Here is a 26390-nt window from a genome sequence, read left to right as displayed (position 1 = left end):
ACAAAGCGATAGCAGGAGGACAAAAGCAATATTTACATGTTTTTCCACTTGCATATTTTGTTCCTGTAATTTGTTTATTTGAGTGTAAAAATTTTAATCAAACTGTAAACAAGCAAGCGAAACAACAACAAATAAGCAGAGTACTTTGACATTGAAGCCACCAAATCACAATAAGAGAATTAAATCAGCTAGTCTACTGCTATCACCTTAAATGTATGTTCATTGACCCGATTTACACGAGGAGACATCTGGAAGGGAGACACTGGAAATTCTCTTTTGAAGTTTCATTCGCGTTCACACGGGCAAAAATGTTTTCGCGACATTTTGACATTTAACACTTTAGCATCGTCTGGTTCGGATGTATTCTAGCACGCGCTTACATGTAAAGCAGAGAGCGTTCGACAACAGTTTCTTAAATATATGAATGAAAAATGCAAACTGGTTAAATAATAAATAATTTGTTGTTTTTTTATTGAAATATATTTATAAATTCTTAAACTTGAATAAAAAAAATTAAATTAAAAATACTTCATATGTAAATAATTAACTTAAAATTAACTTGAGTAACTAGAAATGCGAGGAAAATTAGAATTCAACATAAACATGCCCCATAATATATTATATTTTAAATTATACCTACTTTACTAGCAAAAATAATCGTGCATTTCCCAAGCAGTGTTCGGATGTTTGTCATCTTTGTTATCTTCCGTTTGCTTGAAAACCAACACATAACTCAGAACCTTCTCCCACAAAAGAAAAAAACGAATGAAGCGACTGTCAAAAATTGGAAAGATTGGAAATACGAATAAGAAGAGCAAAGCGTGTCGCCGAGTACGGGAGACAAAATCCCTTCTCTCTTCCCCGACCGTCCTTCGCCACCGAACAAAATGTTTCCCTTCCAGATGTCTCCTCGTGTAAATCGGGTCATTGGTTTAGCTGGAATTTCCCAAGTACTTTCCAGCGGACCATGCCCAATAGCCTCTTTGTTTTACTCAAGAATGATAGAAAGAAGATTGCGCCCATCAGAGCGTACGTGACGTCACGTTTGCAGAGTTGTGCAGTATTGCCAACCATTTGCTCTTCGCAATAAATTTAGTGCTTTTTTATACCGAAAATGCGAAAATTTTTAAGTTTGGTGTTTGTTTCTTTTTGTTTTTAATTTAAGGCTACCGAGACTTAAGTTGAAAAAAAACTGTATTATTATACAAAAGAAGTTTAAAAAAGGCCACTCTGAGAAGATTTTAGTGCTAATGAAAAGTTTTTTACTCTTATAAAATTTGATAATTTGAAAGTGCAAGTTTAATTTTTGGCTCCATTTAAGGCTATGCAAAAATATTAAATGCCCCTCTCTCAACTCTTCTGAAGATTGAAAACCTTTTTACACATTTTAAAAAGCCTTTGAATTTATTGAATGCGAATTGAAACCATAGAGGTGTAATCGTTTCTTCCGGTCATCAATCCTTAGTGAGACATAGAGCATCAAGAGGTGTATTCATAGTAAAAATAACCAACAAAATACCAGAAAATACTAAAGAAACCATACTGACATTTTTACAAAAAGAGTACCTTATGTAGTTACATAACTTCAAATATAGCAAAAAAGTCGTTTCTTTAACAAAAGAATTTCGCTTAACAAAAAAAACTCATAAATTAAATTGAACATAAGCATAACACATTTATTTAAAAAAAACGCACATTCTACAGACAATTTGTCACGCATACAAAGTTCTTACTTAACACAATAAAAATTTCGTGTTTTATTTTCTTTAAATGGGCATTTAGTGCGTTTTTATATCCAAAGCTAGGCAACTCTGCAGTAGCGAGAGAGAGATTTGACTGCCGAAAGCAGAAGAACACCAACAACACCGGCAATCGCGGGCAATGCCACCAGATGTTAAAAAAAAGTAAAGCTAAATAAAACTGAGTGAATTATTTAAATAATTATTAAAAAATGTATATTTCACAAAATTATAAACATGACATTTTAATTAGAACAGCTAGAAAAATGTCATGAAGAAAGAACTAAAACTCCGAGACAAAAAATAATAAAATTAACAAAAAAAAATGCTAAATCAAGTTACGAAAATGGTAATCTGGCCATACTGGAGCTAAAATCACGTAACTAGTTGTCAAATTCGCTGAGCGCAAAGTAACGGGACCACGATGGACGCCATCTCATTATTCTTTGCATCATGGTTTTACTTTACAACATATCAATTAAGTGAATATTTTGATTTGTTGCTTTCCCCCTAATTCGCTAAATTTCCTATGTTCTGCAGGTCAAGTGTAAAAGAAGACTGAGAACTGTTAAATAAAGTGCGTGAATTTGTCAACAGTATCGCGCAGTTATTGTCACCTGAAAATTAAATGTCACGAAAATTAAAATCTTGAATAAGTGCTACCGCGTGTTGCATCGGTCTAACACTTTGCTAGAAAGATTTGTTGTTTTTTTCAGACAAAGGCTCACTTATGAAACTATATTACATAAACAATACCTGAAAACTTAAAGGTACTTAAGGTACCAAAAAGATACTTAAACGTTGATAGTTTCCTGTGCTAGTTTTTTGAACAGATTTTTTTAATTGTAAACTTATCGATATGTACAGAAAATTCGAGGGCGGATCAATAAGTCCGTGACTTTTTGTATTTCTGACCTCTTTACTGAAAAAGAAATACTGCTCCTGTCAACAGGCATCTGTCAGTTGACTCCTGTCAAAATTTGAACGTGTTGCGTCAGTTAGTTTGTGTTTTACAGCTACCTTCATCAGACTACCCAGTAATTTGAGGAGAAAATGGAAAAAACTGAATTTCGTGTGCTTATTAAGCCGATTCACCCTTAGAAACCCACTGCTTCGACTGTTGTTTGGTCTCTGGTGTGTGGTGATGGATCCATGTTTCGTCCACGGTTACAAAACGGCGCAAAAAACTCCTCCATATTGCGATTAAACAACGCCAAACCTTCCTCTGAAGTTGTTACACGATTGCGTTTGTGGTCGACTGTGAATTACTGGGTAGTCTGATAAAGGTAGCTGCAAAACACAAACTAACTGACGCAGCACGATCAAATTTTGACAGGAGTCAACTGGCAGATGCCTGTTGACAGGAGCAGTATTTCTTTTCCAGTAAAGAGGTCAGAAATACAAAAAGTCACGGACTTATTGATCCGCCCTCGTATTAAAGAATTCTTTATCCTTTAAATAGCCTCATAATAGTCCATAAAAAATAACGGAACCAGCTCCTATGTTATTTTCAACGCGAATATTTCGATAAGAAACTCTTCCAGAATGGCTCTTAAGCCCTGTTCCTCGCCCGACCAAGTTTCTAATCATGAAGGCTGTGGGAGCTGCTCTTGAATTTAATATTGGTGATCGTTTCACTAGGCCTTAACAACTGATCGTTGACAAGAATAGAAAAAGTTGATGGTGCGATTTGACTCGTTGCTGCGTACTGTATGTATCCATTACTAAATCCGAAAATTTCAATTATAACCTGCAAAAAAAAGAAAGAATTACTACATATATTAGAAAATAAAAAGTTACTCGAATTTAACATTAGTAGGTCTTATTTGGTCCTCACTGTATAATTGATTCTTTCTTCTAAATACATATTTTATGTGTATACAGGGTGGTCTACATAGCCTGATACAAACAGTGCTTTTATCGAAAATAAATCCAATTATCTTTTCTCACAAAGTGCATTTTCATATCGGTGGATATGTTAACAAGCTATACTTCAGCGTCACGTGATCGTCAAGAAGCAATGCGTCAAAATAAAGTTTTTGAATTTTGTGTCCTCTCGTCTCTCGAGTTTATTTACCGCAGTACTCCATACTATATTAGAGAAAACAAACCGCGAAGCCCCAGACGGCATTCAATGGTTGCCGTCCCAAAAGCTTGTAGATCTAGATTATGCAGACGGCATATGCATCCGAGGCACACATTCGATAAAAATTTGAAAAATCAATGGCAAATTCAAAACCATAGGCCTGAGAGTTAACATTGCAAAAACTAAATTAATGCGACGTGGAATTAACAATATTACGCTCCCCATGCTATCAGCGGAGCATAATTTTCAAGAATAAAGTTACTGAAAGTGACGTATCTAACCATTTAAACAACGGCAAGTTTTTATAAATTGAGCAAAATTTGGGCTTCACGAAATATTAATAGATGTGCTAAACTAAGAATTTTTAATAGAATTAAAAACGGCACTCTTGTATGGTTATAAAACCCGGAAAGTCACTAAGTCTGCCAGAGTATGCAAACCATTACAAAAGCCTTCGACAAATTTGATTTTTTGTATTCAATTTATTTTCAAGGTAATAAAAAATAATAATTATATTATTTATTGAATTAAATTGTTAAACTATTGAAAATATATTCGTAATTAAAATTGTTTAAGCCTCTTTCCATCCATAGTGTTATACATCTATACTAATATTATAAAGAGGAAAACTTTGTTTGTTTGTTTGTTTGTAACGAATAGGCTCAAAAACTACTGGACCGATTTTAAAAATTCTTTCACCATTAGAAAACTACATTATCCAAGAGTAACATGGATTACATTTTATTTTGGAAACAAAATAGAGTTCCGTAAGACATTTGGATTTTTCGGACACAAACTGAAAAAAATCTTATATATAAAATAAAGTCAACTTTTTGTGTGTGTTCGCTAACCGGCCGTGTCTGCACCGAATTAAACCAAACTTACACACATTGTTAAGAAGGTATTGAAGATGGTTTCCGTATAGTTTGGATACCTATTGGTGGATAGGGTCTCGAGATATAGGTCAAAACGTGGACCCGGGTAACCTTCGGATGTGTATGTACAATATGGGTATCAAATGGAAGCTGTTGGTGAATGCTTTAGTTCAGAGTATTTCCATCCGCTCCGTGACTAGGGTCTCGAGATAGAGACCAAAACGTGGACCTTAGAATGTGTTTGTACAATATGGATATCAAATGAAAGCTGTTGATAAGTGCTTTAATACGGGGTAATTTTCATACCTATTGATGACTAGGGTCTCAAAATATATGCCAAAACGTGGACCCGCCGTGTCTTTGAACCGAATTAAACCAAACTTACACACATTGTTAAGTAGGTATTGAAGATGGTTTCCGTATAGTTTGGATACCTATTGGTAGATAGGGTCTCGAGATATAGGTCAAAACGTGGACCCGGGTAACCTTCGGATGTGTATGTACAATATGGGTATCAAATGGAAGCTGTTGGTGAATGCTTTAGTTCAGAGTATTTCCATCCGCTCCGTGACTAGGGTCTCGAGATAGAGACCAAAACGTGGACCCTAGAATGTGTTTGTACAATATGGATATCAAATGAAAGCTGTTGGTAAGTGCTTTAATACGGGGTAATTTTCATACCTATTGATGACTAGGGTCTCGAAATATATGCCAAAACGTGGACCCGCCGTGTCTTTGAACCGAATTAAACCAAACTTACACACATTGTTAAGTAGGTATTGAAGATGATTTCCGTATAGTTTGAATACCTATTGGTAGATAGGGTCTCGAGATATAGGTAAAAACGTGGACCCGGGTAACCTTCTGACGTGTATGTACAATATGGGTATCAAATGGAAGCTGTTGGTGAATGCTTTAGTTCAGAGTATTTTTCATGCCACTCCGTGACTAGGGTCTCGAGATAGAGACCAAAACGTGGAGCCTAGAATGTGTTTGTACAATATGGATATCAAATTGAAGCTGTTGGCGAATGCTTTAGCACAGAGTATTTTTCATGCCGCTTCGTGACTGGGGTCTCGAGATATAGGTCAAAACGTGGACCCGGGTAACCTTTGGTTGTGTATGTACAATATGGGTATCAAATGAAAGCTGTTGATAAGTGCTTAAATACGGGGTAATTTTCATACCTATTGATGACTAGGGTCTCGAAATAAATGCCAAAACGTGGACCCGCCGTGTCTTTGCACCGAATTAAACCAAACTTACGCACATTGTTAAGTAAGTATTGAAAATGGGTTTCGTAAAGTTTGTTTGTAATTCGGAGCACTGGCAACGGGTACAGCGTTCTTTTGAACCAGCCATAATGTCGCTTACTTTTTCAACGCTTGGGGCGGAACTGAACTGTCAAATTGACAGTGTGAGTTACAATGGGTCTATATTTCTTTCTGATTTGGATGCCATAAGGAAAAAACGTAAGTGCGACATGTAAAAATTGTTTGTGAATTTTTTTGGAGTGGATTTTGGAACAGTGAATAATTTCTTACGAAATTTGAGAATTTAATGTGAAATCCGAATGAAATTATATGTTCGTGAAAAAAAAATTTTTTTCGTTTTTTTTTTTGAAAAATAGGGTAACTGCGGGTATTGTGGTATAGGCGGGTAATGTGGTATAGCAGCTTTATTCGAAAACTAAAGTCGTGGAAATAACGGGACCAAGTTAGATATTTCGGCATTCTCAGAATCTTAAGAACGCGTGATTTGATTTGTGTTTTGCAAGGCATACAATGAGTCAGTTGTAAAAAAATCGCGTGGTCGTGTGGTTGACATTTTTTTGTGCTCAGTGGAAAATTTCTGGCAAATTAAAATCCTGTGCTTTAAACTGCATTTATCCATCGGGAAGTAATAAGTGAGTTTAATACTAGTGAAGCATATAAGCAATATTTTTGTATATTTGGTCGATATTTAATTATTCAAAATTAATTTGTTCAAACTCTAATGCGGCTATTGTGGGATAGGTAAAGGCGGCTAAAGTGGTATAGTGTACCATATTACCCTCTCGATCAAAAAAATGCCGAAGAAAGGTGAAATACCAAAATGGAAAGCAGAGGATATGAAAAAAGCTATCCAAGCGGTTAGAAAAGGTGAAATGGGTATTCTCTTGGCTTCCAAGACATTTAGTGTCCCCCATACCACTCTGCAGCGCATGGCAAGAAGCGAGAAATCCATCGAGGAGCTGTTGACAACTAAACTTGGCCGGGCTCCGATTTTAACAGCGGAGATTGAGAATGACTTAGTTAAATATTTACTAGAAATGGAGTCAAGGTACTGGGGACTAACACGCGCAGACGTGCGGTCATTGTGTTATCAAATTGCCACAAAAAACAACATTCCCAATAAGTTCTCCGTTATTAAAGAGTGCACTGGCAAGGATTGGCTAAAAGGCTTCTGTAACCGACACCGAAATGTTCTGAGTTTTCGAAAGCCAACTGGAACAAGCGTCGACCGTGCACGTGGTTTTTCTCGAGAAAATGTTGATATATTTTTCAAATTGCTGGAAGAAGAAAACGCAAAACATAATTTTCCGCCTTCTCGTATCTGGAACGTTGACGAAACCGGAATATCAGTAGTTCCTTCGCAACAGGCACAAATAATCGCTCGGAAAGGAAAAAAACAGATTGGAACAATGACTTCAGCTGAGCGAGGATCGCTTGTTACAGTCATCACTTGCATGAGCGCAGGAGGTGGTTTCGTACCACCATTTTTCATCCTTCCACGAAAAAACCATAACCCTCTTCTAATGAAAGACGCTCCCCCTGGCTCAAGCTCGGCGTGCCATGGTTCAGGCATTTTTTAAGCGTAACGAAACCATCTCCGTCTGAACCTCTGCTTCTTATATTAGATGGGCATTATAGCCACACACGCAATATAGAAGTTATTGATCTAGCTCGCGAACACAATGTGACTATACTTTCTTTGTGCCCCATTCAACACACAAACTTCAACCGTTGGATCAGGCTTTTATAGGACCTTTTAAGAAGTACTATAATGACGAAATAAGACGATTTATGCGTGAACAGGGCAGAAAAGTTACACATTTTGATATCGCAGGACTATTTACTAAGGCTTATTTGAGGGTTCAAACTGGACAAATTGCAATAAATGGTTTTAAAGCCACGGGAATTTATCCGTTTGATAAACATATTTTCACAGATGCAGATTACATCATCATCAGGTACAATTCAGTTTTAAATATAAAAAATCTTGCTAGATATATTGTCTTCTCAGAGGATCCAGTTGAAACTATAAATTCAACGACAGAAGAAACCCCAAGCGCATCAGCCATGGAAATTGAGCCTGAAATTCGTAAGTTTCGAAATAAAATCTATGGAAATTTTAGGAACGCTATTTAATTTGTTTATAGAAGCAAGCACAAGCCGAAGACTCGTTACTCCCTGGGAAATATCTCCACCACCAAAGCTACGAGATCCACCACCTAATCGGAAAGGCCGGAAAACAAAGGCAACTGTTTTAACAACTTCGCCTTATAAGTGTAATTTGTTACAGAGCATTGAAAGCATTAACATTAATCCATCCCCAAAACCCTCTAATAAAAAAAATATTTCTACCAAATCGTTTGTTGACTCGCATTCAAGTGACAGTGAAGAGGAGTTTCCAGATGTTCCACCAACAAAAGAATCGTCTTGCAACTACTGTGGCAAAATTTATGGGCAGGATATAATAATGAAGCCTTGGACCTCTTGTCTGCAATGCGAACAAATTTGGGCCCACGAAAAGTGTATTCCCAATCGAAGTGCTATTTTTCTTTGCGATTCTTGTAAGTAATATTGTAAGTAATACTCTTACAAGTGCTATGAATTTTATTGTTGCGTTTTTTGTCAATTGAAGCTTAAAATATTTTTGTTCAATATGTTTTAATTCAGTTCATATTCCTTTTTTAAATGGTTCGCAATAAAATTTTAGTTATCAATCAAAAGTAACTGACTTATTATTAAAAGCATCATATGCGGGTAATGTGGTATAGTATACCACATTACCCGCATATGATGCTTTTAATAATGTAAATGGTATAGTATACCACATTACCAGAACAAGGTATACCAATTTACCCGCCAATTTCTTCAAGGGCTTGTTTCCGTCTTTTGCAGTACTTTCTTAAATATTTCTGAAACTCGCGGCTCTAAGGCTTTTGAAGCTAGGTTTATTTGAACTTAATAACGGTAGCATATTATTGATAAATTTTCATTCAAATCAAATAAAATTTAACGATTTTATAGACGAAAATAAAATGGGTATACCACAATACCCGCAGTTACTCTATAAATGGATAATGGTTGAAAAAGCTCCAATGCTTAATAAAACATATAAATTGAAACGAAAAATTCATGGACGATCAGGAAAAAAGACGATTGTTTATTCATATGCGTTGATTTGAAATTTAAAAACAATCTTCTTTTTTCCTGATTTTCAATTTATATTTTATATTTACTCAAAAACAAATAGAAAAACAAAAAATATTGTTTATGCCAAAGCGCTTGAATAAAGAATAAAGAAATAAATAATATGAAAATCATATATTTTCTGTTCTAAACCATATCTATTCTATTTTAGTGTGCCCAGCGAAGGGGGCCGGGTTTGCTAGTCATTTATATTATTATTATTACTTGGACTTGATTTTTTAAACGATGGCCACCATCAACAAGCTGTAACTCCTTTAAAGAAGTAACCTATTTTTCAATCCAGGTCATAAACTATCTGCCAACAATGCCAATGTCACGCGTTCTCTCAGTAAAATGTTGACAATCTGATGGTCATTACGAGCTAATCAAGCGCAATATAAAAATTTTCAGTTATTTGGTAAATACTACTTTGAAGCTTAATATTGTTTGTTTATTGTTTTTAGGGTAAAATTAAATTCAAATGAAACGAAGTTATTGATCTATATTTCTGTGTTTTAAATCAACGCGTTCAGCGCGAAATAGCTTCTCTAATATTGCGACAGCAAGCCAGCTGAGTATCACCAATAAACCACCAAAAAGTAACAGTGCTCGAATGAAATCTGTCATTTATCAGATACTAAAATTAAGAGGGGTTCAGTTAAATCAATGAAGAGGTGAAAAGAAAAATTGAAAATATTATTTACTTAAAAACCGCTTTTTATAAAAAATATTTGCATTTGTGAAATATTCTTCTTTAAGGAGTAGGCTATTAAAGACAAGTTTTTTTTTGAATTTCTTCCATTTTCCCTTAGTTGGAGAATTTTTTATTGATTGATTATGGGGCAGTCGCTTGTTCGCAAGTTCAAAATTTTAAAAATCTGGTTATCTGCTTTAGTTGAAAAAAGCAAAAGTTATAAGTTTTCTCAAAAGGCATCCCCCAAAGAGTTCCCCAATTTACTCCGAAACACTACACATTTTCCGCATCTTCACTTTTTTCCGCATGAAGATTCAAAAGCGGCAGAACTGCAACAAACGGTGTGCGCCTTATAAGGCATCGGCCATAACAGCTGTTCCAATTGCGATGCGTACCCGCATTTATGAAGAGTAAAGAAAGCATTATTGCTGTCACATCACTTCATTAATTTGTCCAACGAATAGACAGCCCACTGAAGGCACTCTTACATTTTTTAATGAACGTTTTATTTTTTTTTTATCAAATTACACACACAACCGGTTACAGCGTTCAATTTAAAATGTCCAACTATTCAGCCTCGCCTTTTGAGTCTGAAAGAAGAAAAGCTTACGACAATGTACGCGCAACCTAACACATATTCTCATACACACATACACATAATTAATCTTCGACGTAAGATTTCTTTCATATTAACATGACTTTTTGTTGTTAATTTTTTTACGCTACCGAAAATTAACTTGCTACTGAGCTTGTGGCGGCGACTTATTAGCTGTCCCACTGAGCTTACACGAGGTACGGGAGGTTCACTAACTTCAAATGCAAGCTCTAGTCGAGTTTTAGTGCGTTTCAGCTTTGCTTGCTCTCTCAGTGGGTGCATTGCTACCTTACGAACACAATTGAACAACTGCAACCGCCTAAACCAGGGATGTGCAAGTAGTAGTGGTCACTACCTAATCTTAGCAGGCTTTGCGGGTTGCATAGGTATAATTTCTAATTCATTAATTATCAAGCCAATTTGAGCTTCATAATTACAATAGAAACAAGTAAGATGAAAAATAGAAAAATTAAAAATAGTACGTATTTTGTATTAAAATAAACCGGTAGCTGTGCGCGAACGCGTCGAAGAACCAAAATTCGAAATGGTTATTAGAGAGATTAGAGAACTGCTGGATATAATCTTTCCAACATTTGCTTGATTGCAGTAATTGTATATTTAATTGTTATCACAAAAATTGTGAACTATGTTGCTACATGTTGCACTCGGAATGCTAAAAAACATTTATTTATTTAAGGTATGTCAAATGCCAATAATGCATTTTTCGGCACTTTGAGCTGATGGAAATTTCGAATTCACTATCTGCCCAAAAGATCATTCAAACAGCTTTAACATTTGTGACCAAAAAATATTTATTTCCATTTTGATTGTCCTTTTATATTTATCAGTTATAATAAACAAATTTTAAAGCTAAACTAACCTACCAAATTACATATAGGTACATTTTTACCATAAAGTACTTATTCACAATTTCAATTTCAACTCTTGGCGTTCACTCTATAATTCTATACACATGATGGGGAGAGTAATTAGTGGTACCGTTACTTTGCTCCTAGGGAGTTTGAGAATATCAGCTGGTTTTCTTGACGTCACTCTAGACCAATTGGTGATCAGTGCTACCAAATTACTATTTTCGTAACTTGATTTAGCATTTTTTGCTCTTCAGCCTATCTAGCCTTTTTCTATCATTCTTGGCTGTACGCACGTTTTTTTATGAAGTACCTGAAAGTAACTTAAGTTCTGTAATATGTAAATTCGTCATCAAACTCAACAAGTACGCAATCAGCCTAATGAGAACTTCGTACACTTAGATTGTTCTCCTAAAAGGTAAAATTAACTCAGCGTTTGAAAGCGAATGATCATTGATTGATTGATGATTTAGTTATCGCTCTTTTAAGGAAAAAACAGCCAACTTCAAACTAAGGAATAAATTCGATTCTATATTCCCACCCCTTTAGGCAGATTAGTCGAAATGTATAGAAATAATAGTGGATTTGCTACCTCTGGCCTTAGCTATTCAAAAGGTGGCAATAAAAATTATGGGTCAACTGCATTCTGATCGGAGTTCTATACACAGAGAGTTGTTCAAAAGGTTGTCAGAGGAGTATTCTCGAAATTTTTTGTCTTCCCTCATCTTATAGTAAATCATTTCAAGAATGTTGTGTCAAAATTTTAAGTGGATCGGAGCAGAACTCTCAAAGTTATAGCCTTTGTAGGCACTCTACCTCGAAATCGATAATTTCTCTGAGTCATTTTTTCAAACGCGTTTTTCCCGAAACGACTTCTTAAAAGTCGGTGGCCAATCACAACTCCGAAACTATTCAACCGATTCTTTTCAAATTTGGCACACGTTTTCTAAATCAAAAATACCGCCCCCCTACACTGTTTTTTTTTTATTTTTTTTTTTAAGGTTGTTTTTCACTTACAAATATGGCGAAATTTTTCGCCAAAAATGCTCGTTTTACGTTTTTTTGCCACCAAAACTACAAAAATGAAAAAAAAAAAATGTTATTAATGTAGGGGGGAGCATTACGTCATACTTTAACTGAAAAATTCGACTTTTTTATATTAGATTCAGATGATTCTACGACGAATGCCGATTGGCACCGCAGAGCACCTCTCGAAAAACATATCTCCAAAAAAACTCTGTCATGGGCTTATTTGTCAATATTTTATTATTAATATTTTTTAAAAACTTATTGAAAAGATACACAATAACATGCAACTGATTTTATTAAAGTATCTTAAGCCATATTTCTGTAAAAAATTCAAAAAAAAAGTGTTTTTTTTTTTTAGCGCTAAACCCTAACCTAGTTGACAATCCAACTACCAAATTACAAAAATAAGAAGTTTTTTTCTAGTATTTCAGCACTAAAAATATTTGGGAAATAAAAACATGAATTTTATTGTCTCTAACAAAGTTTTCCTACATTTTTTTAGCAAGTCATTGCATACCGCTTACAAACATCAAAACACGCAAATGATTGGCAAGGCAGTAGCAGACTAGGATGATTTGCACTATTTTCATTTCTTGCAAATTTTGCAAGACCTGCAATGTAAACAATCCCGCATATGCTAAAGTAGATCAGCTTTTGTGATACTATCTTTTTTCAAGGCGCCAGATTGGATAAAAAAAATCTAAATGTACAATACATAAGAAAATTTGCTCAGTCAACAAACTTATCCAGCTAAGAACCTCAAAGTCAATATTTATTTAAGTGGGGAAATTGGAAATCTTTTCCAAAAATCAACAGTCGTCCTCAAATGTGGATTAGTGCACTACTTAAGCACAAATCGTTCAGCTGAATGTTTGTTCACTGGAAAAGTAATGAAATCAAAAAAGGTCAGATTTGAAGAATGATTTGTGTGGATATTGAGAAAAGTGTGAATATTCGGAATGACCCAATTAGCAGGTAATGAACCAATTACAGTTACTGTGTTTGAATGATCTGATTAACTACTTAGGAAATTTGAAAATTCACACATTGCATTCACCTTTTTTTATAATATAGTTTTTCGACGCAAGCATTGGCCATAAATCTTCTTGAAATTTGTTGAGGTATTTTATTACAATCGATTCAAACCCTGTCAGCAAATAGCAAAAGCATAACATTGCAGAACTCTTACTATTATTGATTCCATTTCTGAGAAATATCTCAATTAGATACTCTTTCTTGCAAATGGACAGTTGCGTTATGATGCTCATGCCATTTTAAAGCTCTGATACAGGTATACTACATACCGGACAATTCACATTTGCTGTAATTCAACAATGCGTACTTTCGTTTTGTTTTATATAATCTTACTAAATAACTGTAATTTGCCAGAGTGAAAAACTAGTTTCTTACGATCTCGTCGGAAGTCAAGTCGGTGTAACACTTGACCTTAAACTTCATTGAAAGCTGCACATCGAAAATCGAGTTAAGAAGGCCAGTATATGTTAGCATTCTACTTCTGTAAATCTATGTTGAGCAAGCCACGTGTCGTACTCTGTATGTACAACTTAGTGGTTCTTCCAATTTTGACATATGTATAGTTTGTAGCTTTTCGGAAGGGTTAGAACACCACAAAATTAGGGAGATTGCAAAAGACTGCATGTATTGGCATCACTGGGACGTGTAGAAAAAACATACCGTCCAGCTGCCCTTAACGTCATTCTGCACTTACTTCCCGTTGATCTTCAAGTTCAATACATTTCTGCTGAGAGCGCTATTAAGTTGAAGGAGATTCTCCTCGGGAAGCAAACTCCTATAGGATATGATAGAATTTTACGGCAGATTTCTTTTTCCTTCTCTGTACTTCGGACAGATCTCTCCATCCGCAAACTGGGTTTTCCAAGCAAGCTGGATTGGAAGAAAGGTAGAATCTGCACGGACATAGTTGCCTCTGTTTTCACCGACAAATCCGAAATGAAATCTGGAGTTGGAGCGTGGGTTTTCTATAAATCAGCCACTATTTTAGTATCATTTAAACTGTCAAAAACTAGTTGGGTTTTTCAAGCAGATGTCTTCGCGATCCTGCGGGCATACAAAATGCTTAGGGATCGCTGCTGGGAGAGAGATATAAATATCTGTTCCAATAGCCAAGCTGCGATCAAAGCCCTGTTGTCGCCATATTGCACCTCTCTTCTGATCAACTCCTGTACGGAGGAGATCAAACGTATCGAGCGTGCAGGAAACATTTCTCTTATCCGGGTTCCAGGGCATGCCGATAAGTTTGCCAGGAAGGGATCGACAGAACAGGTTTCAATTGTCCCCATATCAGACATCAGTGTTGAAGTTCTATATTATCGTGGGGTGTAGAGCAGATCGCCTCCGCGTGGTGCACCCTGGATAGCGCCAAATGATCTGCGGCCTGAACGGCCTTTCCGACAACCTGAACGGTGACAACCCTTGCTTTCGTCTTTGGATTTTCTCTCTTTCTGTACGATTTGGAATCTTTTGAACCTGTGCTGGTGGTTGCGGCATTCTGCCACCTGAGTATGTTAGGGTGAAACTTAACAGAAATGGTTGGTGGGCTAATGCCGTGACCGCCCCCGTCCCGTTAAAACCCTGGCAGGCCTCGGAGTACGTTCCAAACCCGTCGCCATTGGGTTGGCGGTGTAGGTGCGGTTGAGAGGACTCCCGTCTTTGCGTCCGGTCTGGCTCTGAACGCATGCCTCATGAGGGCATGCGTCAACCCTCGCATGGCCTCCCTGCCGCGGCACAGACAACCATGAGACCTCTAAGGGACGACTACACTTCTACGGGCTTTGGATAGCGGCTTCGAGTGGGGACCCACTTAACATAAAACATGAACAATACAAAACAAACAACAAAAACCTCAGATGGTAGCGGGAACTTGGAACCGAGTCCTAAAACCATCTCTCGTAGGATAGGAGGGGCGAAATCGCCTCCTCGTAAACTCTCCCGGGGTCTTACCCTGAGAGCTGAAGTTCCCAGTGGCAGCAAAATGTCGGAAGCGACTAGCAGAGTAGAGGGGGACCCCGAGGGGAAGTCGGAACCGACTTCCAGCAAGAACGTGGGGGTCACAAGCGGGAACCCGCTTATGGTAGGTAGGAGGCCGCAGGCGGAACCGGCTGCATCTCCTAATTTACCTTATCTTATTTTTTATTTATTTATTTATTTATTTATTGTCTTTGAATGGATACATTCTTACAGACTATATTAAGCTAATGTACAATAGTTTATTAGTTACTAAGAAAAGAACGATTTAAGATGATTGACTAAGATGCCATACGGCCATGTAAAATCAGCACCAGAAGAATTGAAAAACATATTTAAATCTGAACATGCCCTAGGAATCGGAGCATTCATCCCATAGTTGGTTCTCGAGAAGCCAATTTTAAAGGTTTCGTACTGTCGGAGCCTCATATTGGGTATATTAAATTGAATTTTACTTAAGAGGGAAGGACAATCAATAGATCCAGAAATAATACGAATAATAAATGAGCACGATAGAATAGACCGTCTGCTATCAAGTGGTTTTAAGTCAATTAATAAACATCGAGAGCGGTACGATGGTACAGGATCAGAAAAGTTTAAAGATCGGAGCGCAAAACGAAGAAAGACTTTCTGCACTCTCTCAATCCGATTAGACAGACCTATTTGGTACGGTCTCCAAATAATAGCGGCATACTCTAATCTTGATCTAACAAAAGCACAATACAATGTTTTGAGAGTGTGTGGGTTGGTAAATGCAGAACAATTTCGGCGAACGAATGCTAGCATCGCATATGATCGTCTTATGACGTGGTTAACATGGCTGGTGAAATTCAGCTTAGAGTCGAAAATAACGCCTAAGTCTTTAATTTCCTCAACGGATTGCAAAGGTAAGCCAGCAATATTATACGAAGTATGCAAAGTGTTGTTTGATTTAGCATATTTTACGTGAAAGCATTTGCTAATATTTAGTGACAGATGGTTTAAATAGCACCAGTTCCGGACATTGTGCAAGTCGGTTTGCAACTTTTCAGAGTCCCTAACACTGTTAATCACCGCAAATATTTTAAGATCATCAGCATACAACAAGTGTTCTGCAAATGAAAAGCAAGAACCAATATCGTTAATAAAGAGTATAAAGAGGAGGGGTCCTAGAATACTTCCCTGTGGGACACCGGAGGATGCAATAAATGCACGGGATGTCGTATTATCGACGGCTACAACGCAGTGTCTGTTGGACAAATATGATTTGATCCAAGACAAAAACGTGGAATGTATACCCAATGATGCAAGCTTCGACAAGAGTATTCGGTGCGATACTTTGTCAAACGCTTTAGAGAAGTCTGTATAAATTGCATCAACTTGAGATCTGTTCTGGAAGGCTGAAATGCAGTAATCATTGAAAATAGACAAGTTAGTGACAGTGGAGCGACTTGCAACGAAACCATGTTGGTTGGTAGATATTAGGCCTTTGACAGCAAAATATAACTTATCATTTACTGTTATCTCAAAAAGTTTTGAGACAGACGAAAGCTTCGAAATCGGTCTGTAATTGCTAACATCGTTTTTATTTCCACTCTTAAATATAGGCGTAATGGAAGTAAATTTCCAGTCGTCAACAAAGATACCAGAGGACAACGATTTATTGAATATAATTGTAAGAGGCTCAGCGAGACACAAGCAATTCTTCAGCAAAATGCCCGAAAGGCCATCCGAGTCAGTTTTCGTTGTAGGCTTAAGCTTCGTAATACCCTTGACGACATCAGTAACAGATAGGTACAAAGTCCCAAAATTGAGAGGTGAAAAACTATTAGAGGGCAAACTAGAATCGGAGTCTAGGTCGGGTTCAAAATTAGAGCAAAAAAAGTCAGCAAATAAATTGGCAGATTCTATGGCAGAATTTGCATATTTACCATTATAAAAAACATCGTTTGGCACCATTGAGCAAGACTTTTTTGATTTGATGAATTGCCAAAAGGCCTTCGAATCCGAAATAATATTGTTTTCGAAATTCAAGATGTAATTTCTATATAAGAACTTGTTCAAACAGTTAAACTCTTTTAAATGGCATTGAAATTTTGAGAAGTGCATTGGGTCTCCAGACCTTTTATACAGTTTAGAGAATTTGTTTTTTAGATTCTTTAGGTGCCTAAGCCGTTTGGTATGCCAAGGTGACTTATATACTTTCTTATGATAAATAGGAATGTGCTTCAAACAGAGCTCAGAAACCTTAGTCTTAAAAAAATGAAAACAAGAGGTAACATCATTGTCGTGGAAGGCATTACCCCAGTCAATACTTAATAAAATTTCGTTAAAAATTGAGAAGTCGCATAAGTTGTAGTTAAATTTGATGTTAGGCTCATCGGATACCTCAGAAAACTCATAAAATTCCAACTCAAGAGAAAGAGGAACATGATGTTTATCAGTTAAAGATATGGGAGCAATGCCTTCCGACAATGTGTAGTTGATGTTATTTGAAATGAACACTAGATCTAGGATTCTATTAAGGCTATTATAAAAACCATTGATTTGTGATAAATCAATGCTTAAAAAGCTATCAATGACATGAATTTCGGCTGAAGAATTTACATTAGAAGCCATAAAAGCAGCCGAGTTTCTAAGTGGGGACCAATTCAGGCGACATAAATTAAAATCACCGAGGACACAAAGATGACTGTCACCAGCTATGCTTGATACTAATGACACAACATTGTCAGAATGTGCAAAGTATAAATGATCCGGACTATTCGGCGGAATGTAGGATGCACACACATAAACTGATCCAGATGAGCCATAAACACGTACACAAAGCTGATCGATGAGTGTGTCAGAATTGGTAAGTGTAACCAATGATGCCCGAAATTTTCTCCGAACAGCAATGAGAACACCACCTCCTCTGGAACATCCAGATTTGACAGGGTCACGGTCTTTACGGAAAACATCGTACAAATTGAGGTCAAAAATTTCACAGTCGAAGAAATTTTCATTCAGCCAAGATTCAACGAATACAAAAATATCAAAATCTAAGAAAGAACTTTTCATATATACCGTGGAACATTTAGTCCGAAGTCCAGATATATTTTGAAAATACAATTTTAATAACTTATTACTAGCGATGGAGTTAGCTGCAGAAGTTACGGAATTAGAGGTGGAGTGACGTCTTTTTGAAAAAAAGTGAATGGCCGAATTTTTACGTTCGTAGGCCATATATCCGCATTTAAAAGCTTATCATAGGAAAATTCAGATACGCCTAGCTTAAAGTTGATTTTCTTGAAATCCTTTACGAGGGTATCCTTTTTGATAAGCATATAGCAGAAAAGAAATTTGCGGTCAATTTCTGCATGTTTCGCAACATAATCAACAATATCGGCAGCTGTCACAGTGTTTGAGAAGGACGATATGTGCAGCCACTTCATGTTAGGAACTACACTTAATTCACTATTTTGGTTTGAACCAATAACTAAAGGTTGCTTAAGCTTTTTCCTATTAGCTCTAGTTACGGTTTTCCATTCACGTGTACGATTTGATGTAGGTGCAAGAGAAGTCGGCAATGCCGACGCTTTTCTGCAAGTTGATGTTGATGGGAGAACGGACGTAGTAGCAGCAGCAGCAGCAATTGGCGTCAGCTTCACTTTAGCTGTATTAGTAACAGCAGCGCTATAAGAGAGCGGCGCATCACCAGCAGCAGCATGAGAGTGCGAAGCAGAGGAAAACGAATTAGTCTCACCATGCGAAGCAGCAACAATAGGCACGTTTACAGGCGACGTAGCAGCAGTCACTGATAGTGATTCCTGTCTCTTCGATTTGCTTTTCGCATTTTTTGTGTTCCTTGCATGACACTCACATGCAAGAACACAAGCATTAAGGTCTTTCACCTCAGCGGTTAGCTGTACCAGAGCAGAGGAGACATCAACCGTTTGATGTTTTCGTAACTCCTTCACTTCTGCACACAAATCACTTATTTGCGAAATCAGCAACTGTTTATCCACTTTGAGAGAGCTAATTGCAGCCATCGCACGAGCATTTTCTGATCTCAGTGCAGCAATTTCTCTGATAATTGTATTCAGACTGATATCTAAATTGTTTACGTCATCAGCTGATGTTGATTTCGGCAGTTGTTGATGTGGTGATAATTGTGTACTTAGATTAGCTGGATTCACAGGTACATTATCAGCAGTGGCAATTTCGTCATCCAGGTTAATGGGAGTTGATGGTGCTCGAAGGGATTGTCGTCGAGCAGCGGCACACTTATCGCATATGAATTGCTTACCCGTTTTAAGCAAGAATTCAAGGTCAACAGGTTGCAGGTTGACACAATTTAAATGAAAAAGGTCATTGCACTTGTCGCACTGCACTTTGTCTTGTGTACGCTCAACTTTGTTGGCACATAGACACGGCATTTTTAGATCGGTATATTATGCAATAGCCAAGAAGAATAAATTTATTAAAATAGAGTCACTGTCTCGCAAATAAAATTACACAATTTCGTATTTATGATGGTTTAGGATCATATTCAAAACTTCGATAGCGGAGCAATCAAAAAACACGACCGTTCACGTTCGCATACATACTCTTAATTTAGCAGTACTGGATGGGATGGCCAGTACCAGCAAGGGGTCCTCCATCAGTTTTCCGGGGGCTTTGGGGTTGCCTCTTCGGGGACCCCCTGTTAAGCCTAAACGGCAGAGAGGGCAAAGCAAACGATCCTTCTCCGACCTCCGTCTCGCGACCAAAATCTTGGAGCGCTACGGCGACCAAAGTGCTTCTCAGCTATCTGAGAAACATTCCCAGACGCTTGAGTGAGCCAGGAAGGTTCTGCGGGGGGCGGAAGAGGGCAGAGAAAAGGGAGTGACTGCGCCACAAGTGGATTCGGGGGTAAAAAGACAGCGATCCCAGGAGGAGGATGTTTCCCTCGAAAAGAGACCCAGGACTGATGGCGGCATGCCCAAACCATTTAGCGAAGTCGCTAAACAGGCAGGCCACATCACTCTTGGAGTCATGGACAGTGCTAGGGAGGACGGCGCCATTTCCAGGGAGGAATGGAAGAAAGTAGCGTCCGCCATCTCCGCTGTCTTCATGAGGGTAGTAAGGGAAAACCCTAGAAAAATTCACATCACGAAAAGAAGTACATAGTACGGAGTACATAGTAAGGAAGTACGTGGGAATTTCTCGGTACAAGGATTTTTTTATTTAAAAACAACAGAAGCATTCATAAAACATTAGTAAATACTAATCTTCATAATAACTTCGTATTAATTAAAGATGGCTTCTGTTATAATTTAGAAGCCTGGAAATTGACTTCAGAACCATGTGCTAAAGGATATTTTTTATAATTTTATGTAGAATCCGAATCTATTAGCAACGAAGTCGAAAAAATCGTTTGATACACATTGAGCTAACCTTCTTCTGCCTTTAAAATCGCATTAATTTGCGAGTCATTTTTTCATCTCCGAACACATTTTTAATCATTCATCGTCTTTATTTAAAATTTTCATCCAAACGTTTTAAATAACTTTCATCTAAATTCTCTTTTCAAATAAATAAGCAAACGAAGAAGATAGAATAAATACGAAAACAGGGAGTTTATTAACAAAAGTACAATGTTTCTGTATTATGCAAACAAAATTATAGTTGGCCGAACGGCGGCATCCGTGGCCGAATGGGTTGGTGCGTGACTACCATTCGGAATTCAGAAAGAGAACGTCGGTTCGAATCTCAGTGTAAGATCAAAAATTAAGAAACAGTTCGAGTTCCTCCTCCTATTTGTGGCGAGCGTCTTCATGTTGTTTCACAAATGGAAAGACTTACACTTTTAAGTCGACTGCACACAGCAACTTGTTCATGGCAGAAATGCACTCGGAGGTTTGCCATTGCCTGCCGAGGGGCGACCGCTATTAGAAAAACCTTTTTCTTCACTTGGTGTTTCACGAAGATTCGAACCAACCTTCTCCGAATTCCGAATGGTAGTCATGTAACAACGCATTCGGCTACGGCGGCCGCCATTAACATATCTATACAATAAATAAAGGCAATGTGGCATACAACGAGAAATGGTTACATTGTTCTTACTTAGTACCAGGAATGATATAATGGCTGCGGCACCGTGGGGTAGTTCATTTTTGGGGACGAGCTAAATCCTGTGCTCCCGAAATTCTGCTGCATAAAGTGGGATGAGCTGCCACCTGTCGCGGAGCCCATATTGCCGACCGTCGAGTTGTGATGAAAACCTAAATGCGATGTGGCATATGGCGCAGCTTGATGGTGCGCATGTGGATGCATGTGAAAGGAAGGCGATGTGTATTGAGAATGAGGTGGAGTAAAATCTTGATGAAGGTGGAATACATGCGCTGCCAATTCGGGCGCTTGTGAGGTGCTCGAATTCAACGAATCTTCGGGCGAGTGTGATGCTGTGGGACGTGTTGCGCCAATGTTATCATTCGAAGATGATTGTTGTGCGATTGATGCATTCCAGCTGGCATAAAGATGCTGCATTTGCTGTGTTTCCGTTTGCATTTTATTTTGCAATTCCTTGGAGGGATTGCCCATATTATCAGCGCTGACATTATGCTGCTCAGTGCCAATGGCGGTCGTTATGTTATTGGGTGTAGGAGGTATTTGTATGCTATTAGTATTACCGTTGACGCCGAATGTAGATGCATTTGGACTCTCTTTGCGTGGCATCACCTGATTAGAGTTCGCCGCCGTTTCTGCTGTGTAAGCCGGATTCTGATCGTTATTGCTTTGGCATGAATTCATGGTGTTGTTGTTGCAGTGATTTGGGCGCATCAACGGTGAGTTTGATTGGTATTGCGAATGTATTGGTACTCCAATATCACTGCTGTGTTGAGTTATGCTCGCTGATGACAAAGTTGGACCGGCACTTAGCAAGTTATGCTGTGGCAAGCTATAACTAGAGGTAGAATTGTAAAATTGCTGTGGTGGCGTTATCGAACCAGTACCTGAAGCAGGCGCTGTGGAATGTCCGACATAGAAGTCATACATCTGTTGCTGATACGCAGCAGCCATTGCAGTGGCCTCTGAAGATACTGTCGGCATCATGCCTGCGGCACCAACGGGTGGAAGTTGATTAGACCCATAGCCACCGGCCATGCCATTAGCACTGTCGCCCCCCGTTGATGGGCCAGAAGTATTTTGTTTTCGTAAACGTGCACGCCTATTGCTGAACCACACCTGTATGCGTGCTTCGGAAAGATTCGTGCGTTGTGCCAACTCCTCACGCGTATAAATGTCTGGGTATTGTGTACGCTCAAAAGCACGTTCCAATTCCTCCAGTTGCATGGCGGTGAAGGTAGTGCGACTACGACGCTGCTTGCGCTTCAAAGCGATACCCGGTTCACTCTCGCAATCAGAAACGTCCTCCCCGGACAATTTTTGTGAATGCTCCGAACCGGAGCAAGTCTTTTGCTCCTCATCATCGGCATTTGCATCGCGTCCACGTACCAAACGAGAAATAGCCGAGACAGAAGGTGCTGTAGTGCGATCACATATACCATCACGTATCAATTTATCTCGTATTTCCCAAGAGAAAATACTGGGATTTTGGCGTTTATACTCTTCAATGCGATTCTCTATTTCTGGTGTCGCGATGCGCGGCTTAGAACCACCGATAACACCCGGACGTATCGAACCGGTCTCCTGGTAGCGATTTAGAATTTTCGAAACACATCCGTGCGAAACGCGTAACTGTCGGGAAATTACGCATGGTCGTATACCCTCAGCGGCCATTTCCACGATCTTTAAACGCACGTTGTTGGGCAGCGGCCGCCCATTTATGAAGAGACCACCCAATTGGTTGACGCGGCCTTGCCCCGTATCTGTGAATTAGTGAAATAAACAGAAACATATTATAACACATAACAAATTAAATCTTACCATTCTAATTACTAAAAATCGTACTATTACAGCAGAAACAAGCGACTCTTAGATTCAAGCCCATCTTCGAGACTTCTCCAGAAAGCTTTACTAAGAAAATGTACTCGTATATACGAAAGTGTATAAGTTAACAAATTTCTGAAACCACAATAACAAAAGTCAAAACTAATTTATCTCCGTTCATTTTAACAAGCATTAAATCAAGTAAAATGTGTCGTCAAACAGACAAACAGTGCACCCGTCTACCCTCAGCTGTTTTAAGGTACAACGAGGAAATTGCCAATTTACTTTTTTGTAATAAAACAGTTTTTTTGGAAAACGACCGAAATATGCATTTTACTCTGAAAGTACGAGTACAACCTATAAATAACAGCTAACGAGAACAATTGACTTCTACGGAAGTCACACGGGCAATAACAAATCGGTGTCTATTTACATTAGTATTGAGCATCACAAGACCAAATGATCACATGGACGTCGACGGTGACTGTTGTGATTGTAATAAAAAAGTAGTGGAAGATTGGAATGTCTCTATGGTCTTTATACAAGTCGATGTGTCCATGTGTCCACGAAATACCATTAAACCAGCGACAATAAACTAGCTGCGTCGCTACCGAAGAAAAATAAATATATGTACGAGTATACATAAGAAAAACTACAATTAAACGAATTTTTTGTTGTTGAATAAAATTTAAAAAAGCGTGTTCAGGTAGACAAGTGAAATGGATGAAGTAGCGCTCTGGCACTCTCCAAGTAGCACTAAAGCGCCGCTTTAGTATCATTATGAGACTCCAATAGGCAGATATCTACAGCCAGACAAAGCTGTTGATGTAATGGAGAAGATTGGTTGGATATAGATTGGCGTACTACTCCAGACTGTCGAAGAAAGTAGCACGCAGTGACCTTAATCCTCCAGCTGCCAATTCAGGACATTTACAGAGAAAGTGCGCTACAGTCTCCGTCTCTGAAAGGTCCCCACAGCTTCTGCAATGGGGGCTAAATGGTAAACCCAGCTATTCCGCGTGCGTGCTATTCGTCCAATGACCGGTAAACACAGCTACGAGTTTGGAAATTGAATGATGTGAAGTGTCCGGGACTTTCTAGGTCCTCCTTCTATTGTACCGGGGTCAAAGGTTCTCGAATTAGCACATAGAGAAGTGAGCCCCTTTTCTTCGCTTTCCCGATAAATAGGTTGTGCAGTTCCCCTTTGACAACTGTCAGGTAGATGCCGATGAACGGGTAGGAGGTTTCCGAGGCCAATTTTTTGAAAGACCCTTTATATGAATTTAGTTCTTGTGCTGCCAAGGCAACTCGCAAATTCCACTTTTGACAAAATCAGAAATATCAACTACATGCTGAAATACTTTCTAGTTATATTGACGTCGGGTTAGGTAGGAGTTCGTTTTCTAACTGTTTGTTTTTAAGATTTTATTCACATATATCCGCTGCGGTTTTTCTTAATTAACTTTTTTCTAATTTTTTCTCAAGGAATTCCCCAAAAATACAACGTCAGCTGCAACACTTACCTTGCAAGGTGGCAAATCCATTGAAGAAGGGCCTGTGCATGGCAAATTCATTTATTGTCATTGTTTTTAGCTTCCAAGTTCAAGTCTTTAAATTTTGGAATTTCTATCCACTTAAATAGTTGGTAGAATTCCAAAACAATTTTAAACATTTAGTTAAAACTTTTTTTCACACAAATTGTCTTGCACTAATATTATTATTAACTGTTTGTTTTTGGAAACAAAATCCAAGCACACTTTTTAATTTAGTATTTATTTATTTGGTTTTTTGATATGCACATGAACAAATTCCACAAAAACAAAAAAAACTGCCATTGTATTGATGGGCGAATAATAATTATACATTTCCGAAACGAAACCAATTCGTTGCGTATGTCCTGTTGCCTGTTTCGTAGCAACTTCATCACTAACCAACGCGTCGATCTTTTGTCAAGATCATCAACTCTCTACGCAGGTTGCTAGAGTGCTCAAACCGATGCATGTACAAATCTATGTATTTCGTTACCATAAACATGCAAACGGCAGCACTGTTATTTTAGGTGGCAGCGTTGATTTCACCAGTAGCTACTCTATATACATATATAGCTGAATAGTTTCTTCAAGATGCCGGCCATCGCTGTCACAATGCTAGAGCGTTGGGAAGAGAAGCGGTATAGCTAGATGAATGAAGCAAAAATAAAAGTAGTCCTATACGTATTTGAGTCAGTTATTCGAGCGGTAAAGCGGTCAACCAATCGGGAGCGCCAAAATATTTCCCTCTCTGTTTTTCTTATTTTTAGATATTTACAAATCTAAGTGAAGTTTACTCTTTGTTTTATTTTATGTGTTGGTGAACCGTGGAACAAAGATATAATGTGGGCGTTTTCTACTTCTGTATAGAAAAAATAAACATACACATATAAACCCATACATATTGTTACACTTATATTTTATTCAAGCTTCCTTTATGAATATTTAATGAGCGTAGAAATGTTTGGTTTGTACAAATTAGGCTGCAAATAATTGCTTCGCAAATTACCACTTCGAATCGAATGGCCGATAAGAGTATGCCGCTGACTTTTGATAAAATAAGTTTGTAGTAATGAAATCTGTAGATTTTACATAATTAAACAGAGATACATAATGCAATTTAACTGCTCTCTTTGTCCTATTTCTGTTTCTCTCTATTTTTCTTTTTTGTTTTTGTACTGAATCAAATGTCTTTTGACAAAGGGTCTTTCAAAAGAAGCGCCTAGATGTTGTTTTAAAATAAAACATGTGAAAATTTAGATTCTCTCAGGTTTCACTATTTTTATTCAAAATTCAAAAATTGCATAATTTAAATGATCCACCATCAACGGAACGTCCCGTTTTCGGCCTGCCAGTGCTTTTTAAATAGTCGGCAGAACCAGTTTCTTGAAAGTGTTTGCCATCTTTCGAATTGTCGACTCATTCTTCTTCTTCTTGATTGGAGCGATCACCGTTTACGCGATTTTGGCATAATTTTTAGAAGAATTATTTCCACCAAAAAAACTCGAATTTTGCGAAATGTTGTTCTTAAGGATCGACCATTTTCATAATAAGTTTCAATAGTCTTCACGCGTTGTTCTATCGTGTAAAATTGTACATTTGTGTACTGACAAACATC

The 26390-nt window shown here is 37.9% G+C and overlaps 2 protein-coding genes across 3 annotated transcripts; one reads left to right on the top strand and one right to left on the bottom strand.

Moving 5' to 3' along the window:
- Positions 1-1661: 1661 nt before the first annotated feature.
- Positions 1662-25366, bottom strand: LOC128862723 (segmentation protein paired). 2 transcript variants are annotated; one of them, XM_054101410.1, is made up of 3 exons: positions 24767-25366; positions 21417-23182; positions 1662-3489 (listed from the first exon to the last, which is right to left on the bottom strand). In XM_054101410.1, the coding sequence occupies exons 1-2, from the start codon at positions 24825-24827 to the stop codon at positions 21417-21419; spliced, it is 1827 nt and encodes a 608-aa protein (XP_053957385.1). In that variant the 5' UTR covers positions 24828-25366; the 3' UTR covers positions 1662-3489. The 2 variants fall into 2 exon arrangements, with proteins under 2 accessions (XP_053957385.1, XP_053957384.1); XM_054101409.1 differs by lacking the exon at positions 1662-3489 and having other exon boundaries at positions 20906-23182; positions 24767-25364.
- On the top strand, positions 7942-8697 carry LOC128862724 (uncharacterized). Its single transcript, XM_054101411.1, has 2 exons — positions 7942-8063; positions 8122-8697. The coding sequence occupies exons 1-2, from the start codon at positions 8042-8044 to the stop codon at positions 8541-8543; spliced, it is 444 nt and encodes a 147-aa protein (XP_053957386.1). The 5' UTR covers positions 7942-8041; the 3' UTR covers positions 8544-8697.
- Positions 25367-26390: the final 1024 nt, after the last annotated feature.

This window comes from Anastrepha ludens, chromosome 5, assembly GCF_028408465.1.
Source record: "Anastrepha ludens isolate Willacy chromosome 5, idAnaLude1.1, whole genome shotgun sequence".
Lineage (NCBI taxonomy): Eukaryota > Metazoa > Arthropoda > Insecta > Diptera > Tephritidae > Anastrepha > Anastrepha ludens.
Note: the sequence above shows the minus strand (reverse complement) of the source record. Positions and strands in the feature narration are given on the sequence as shown.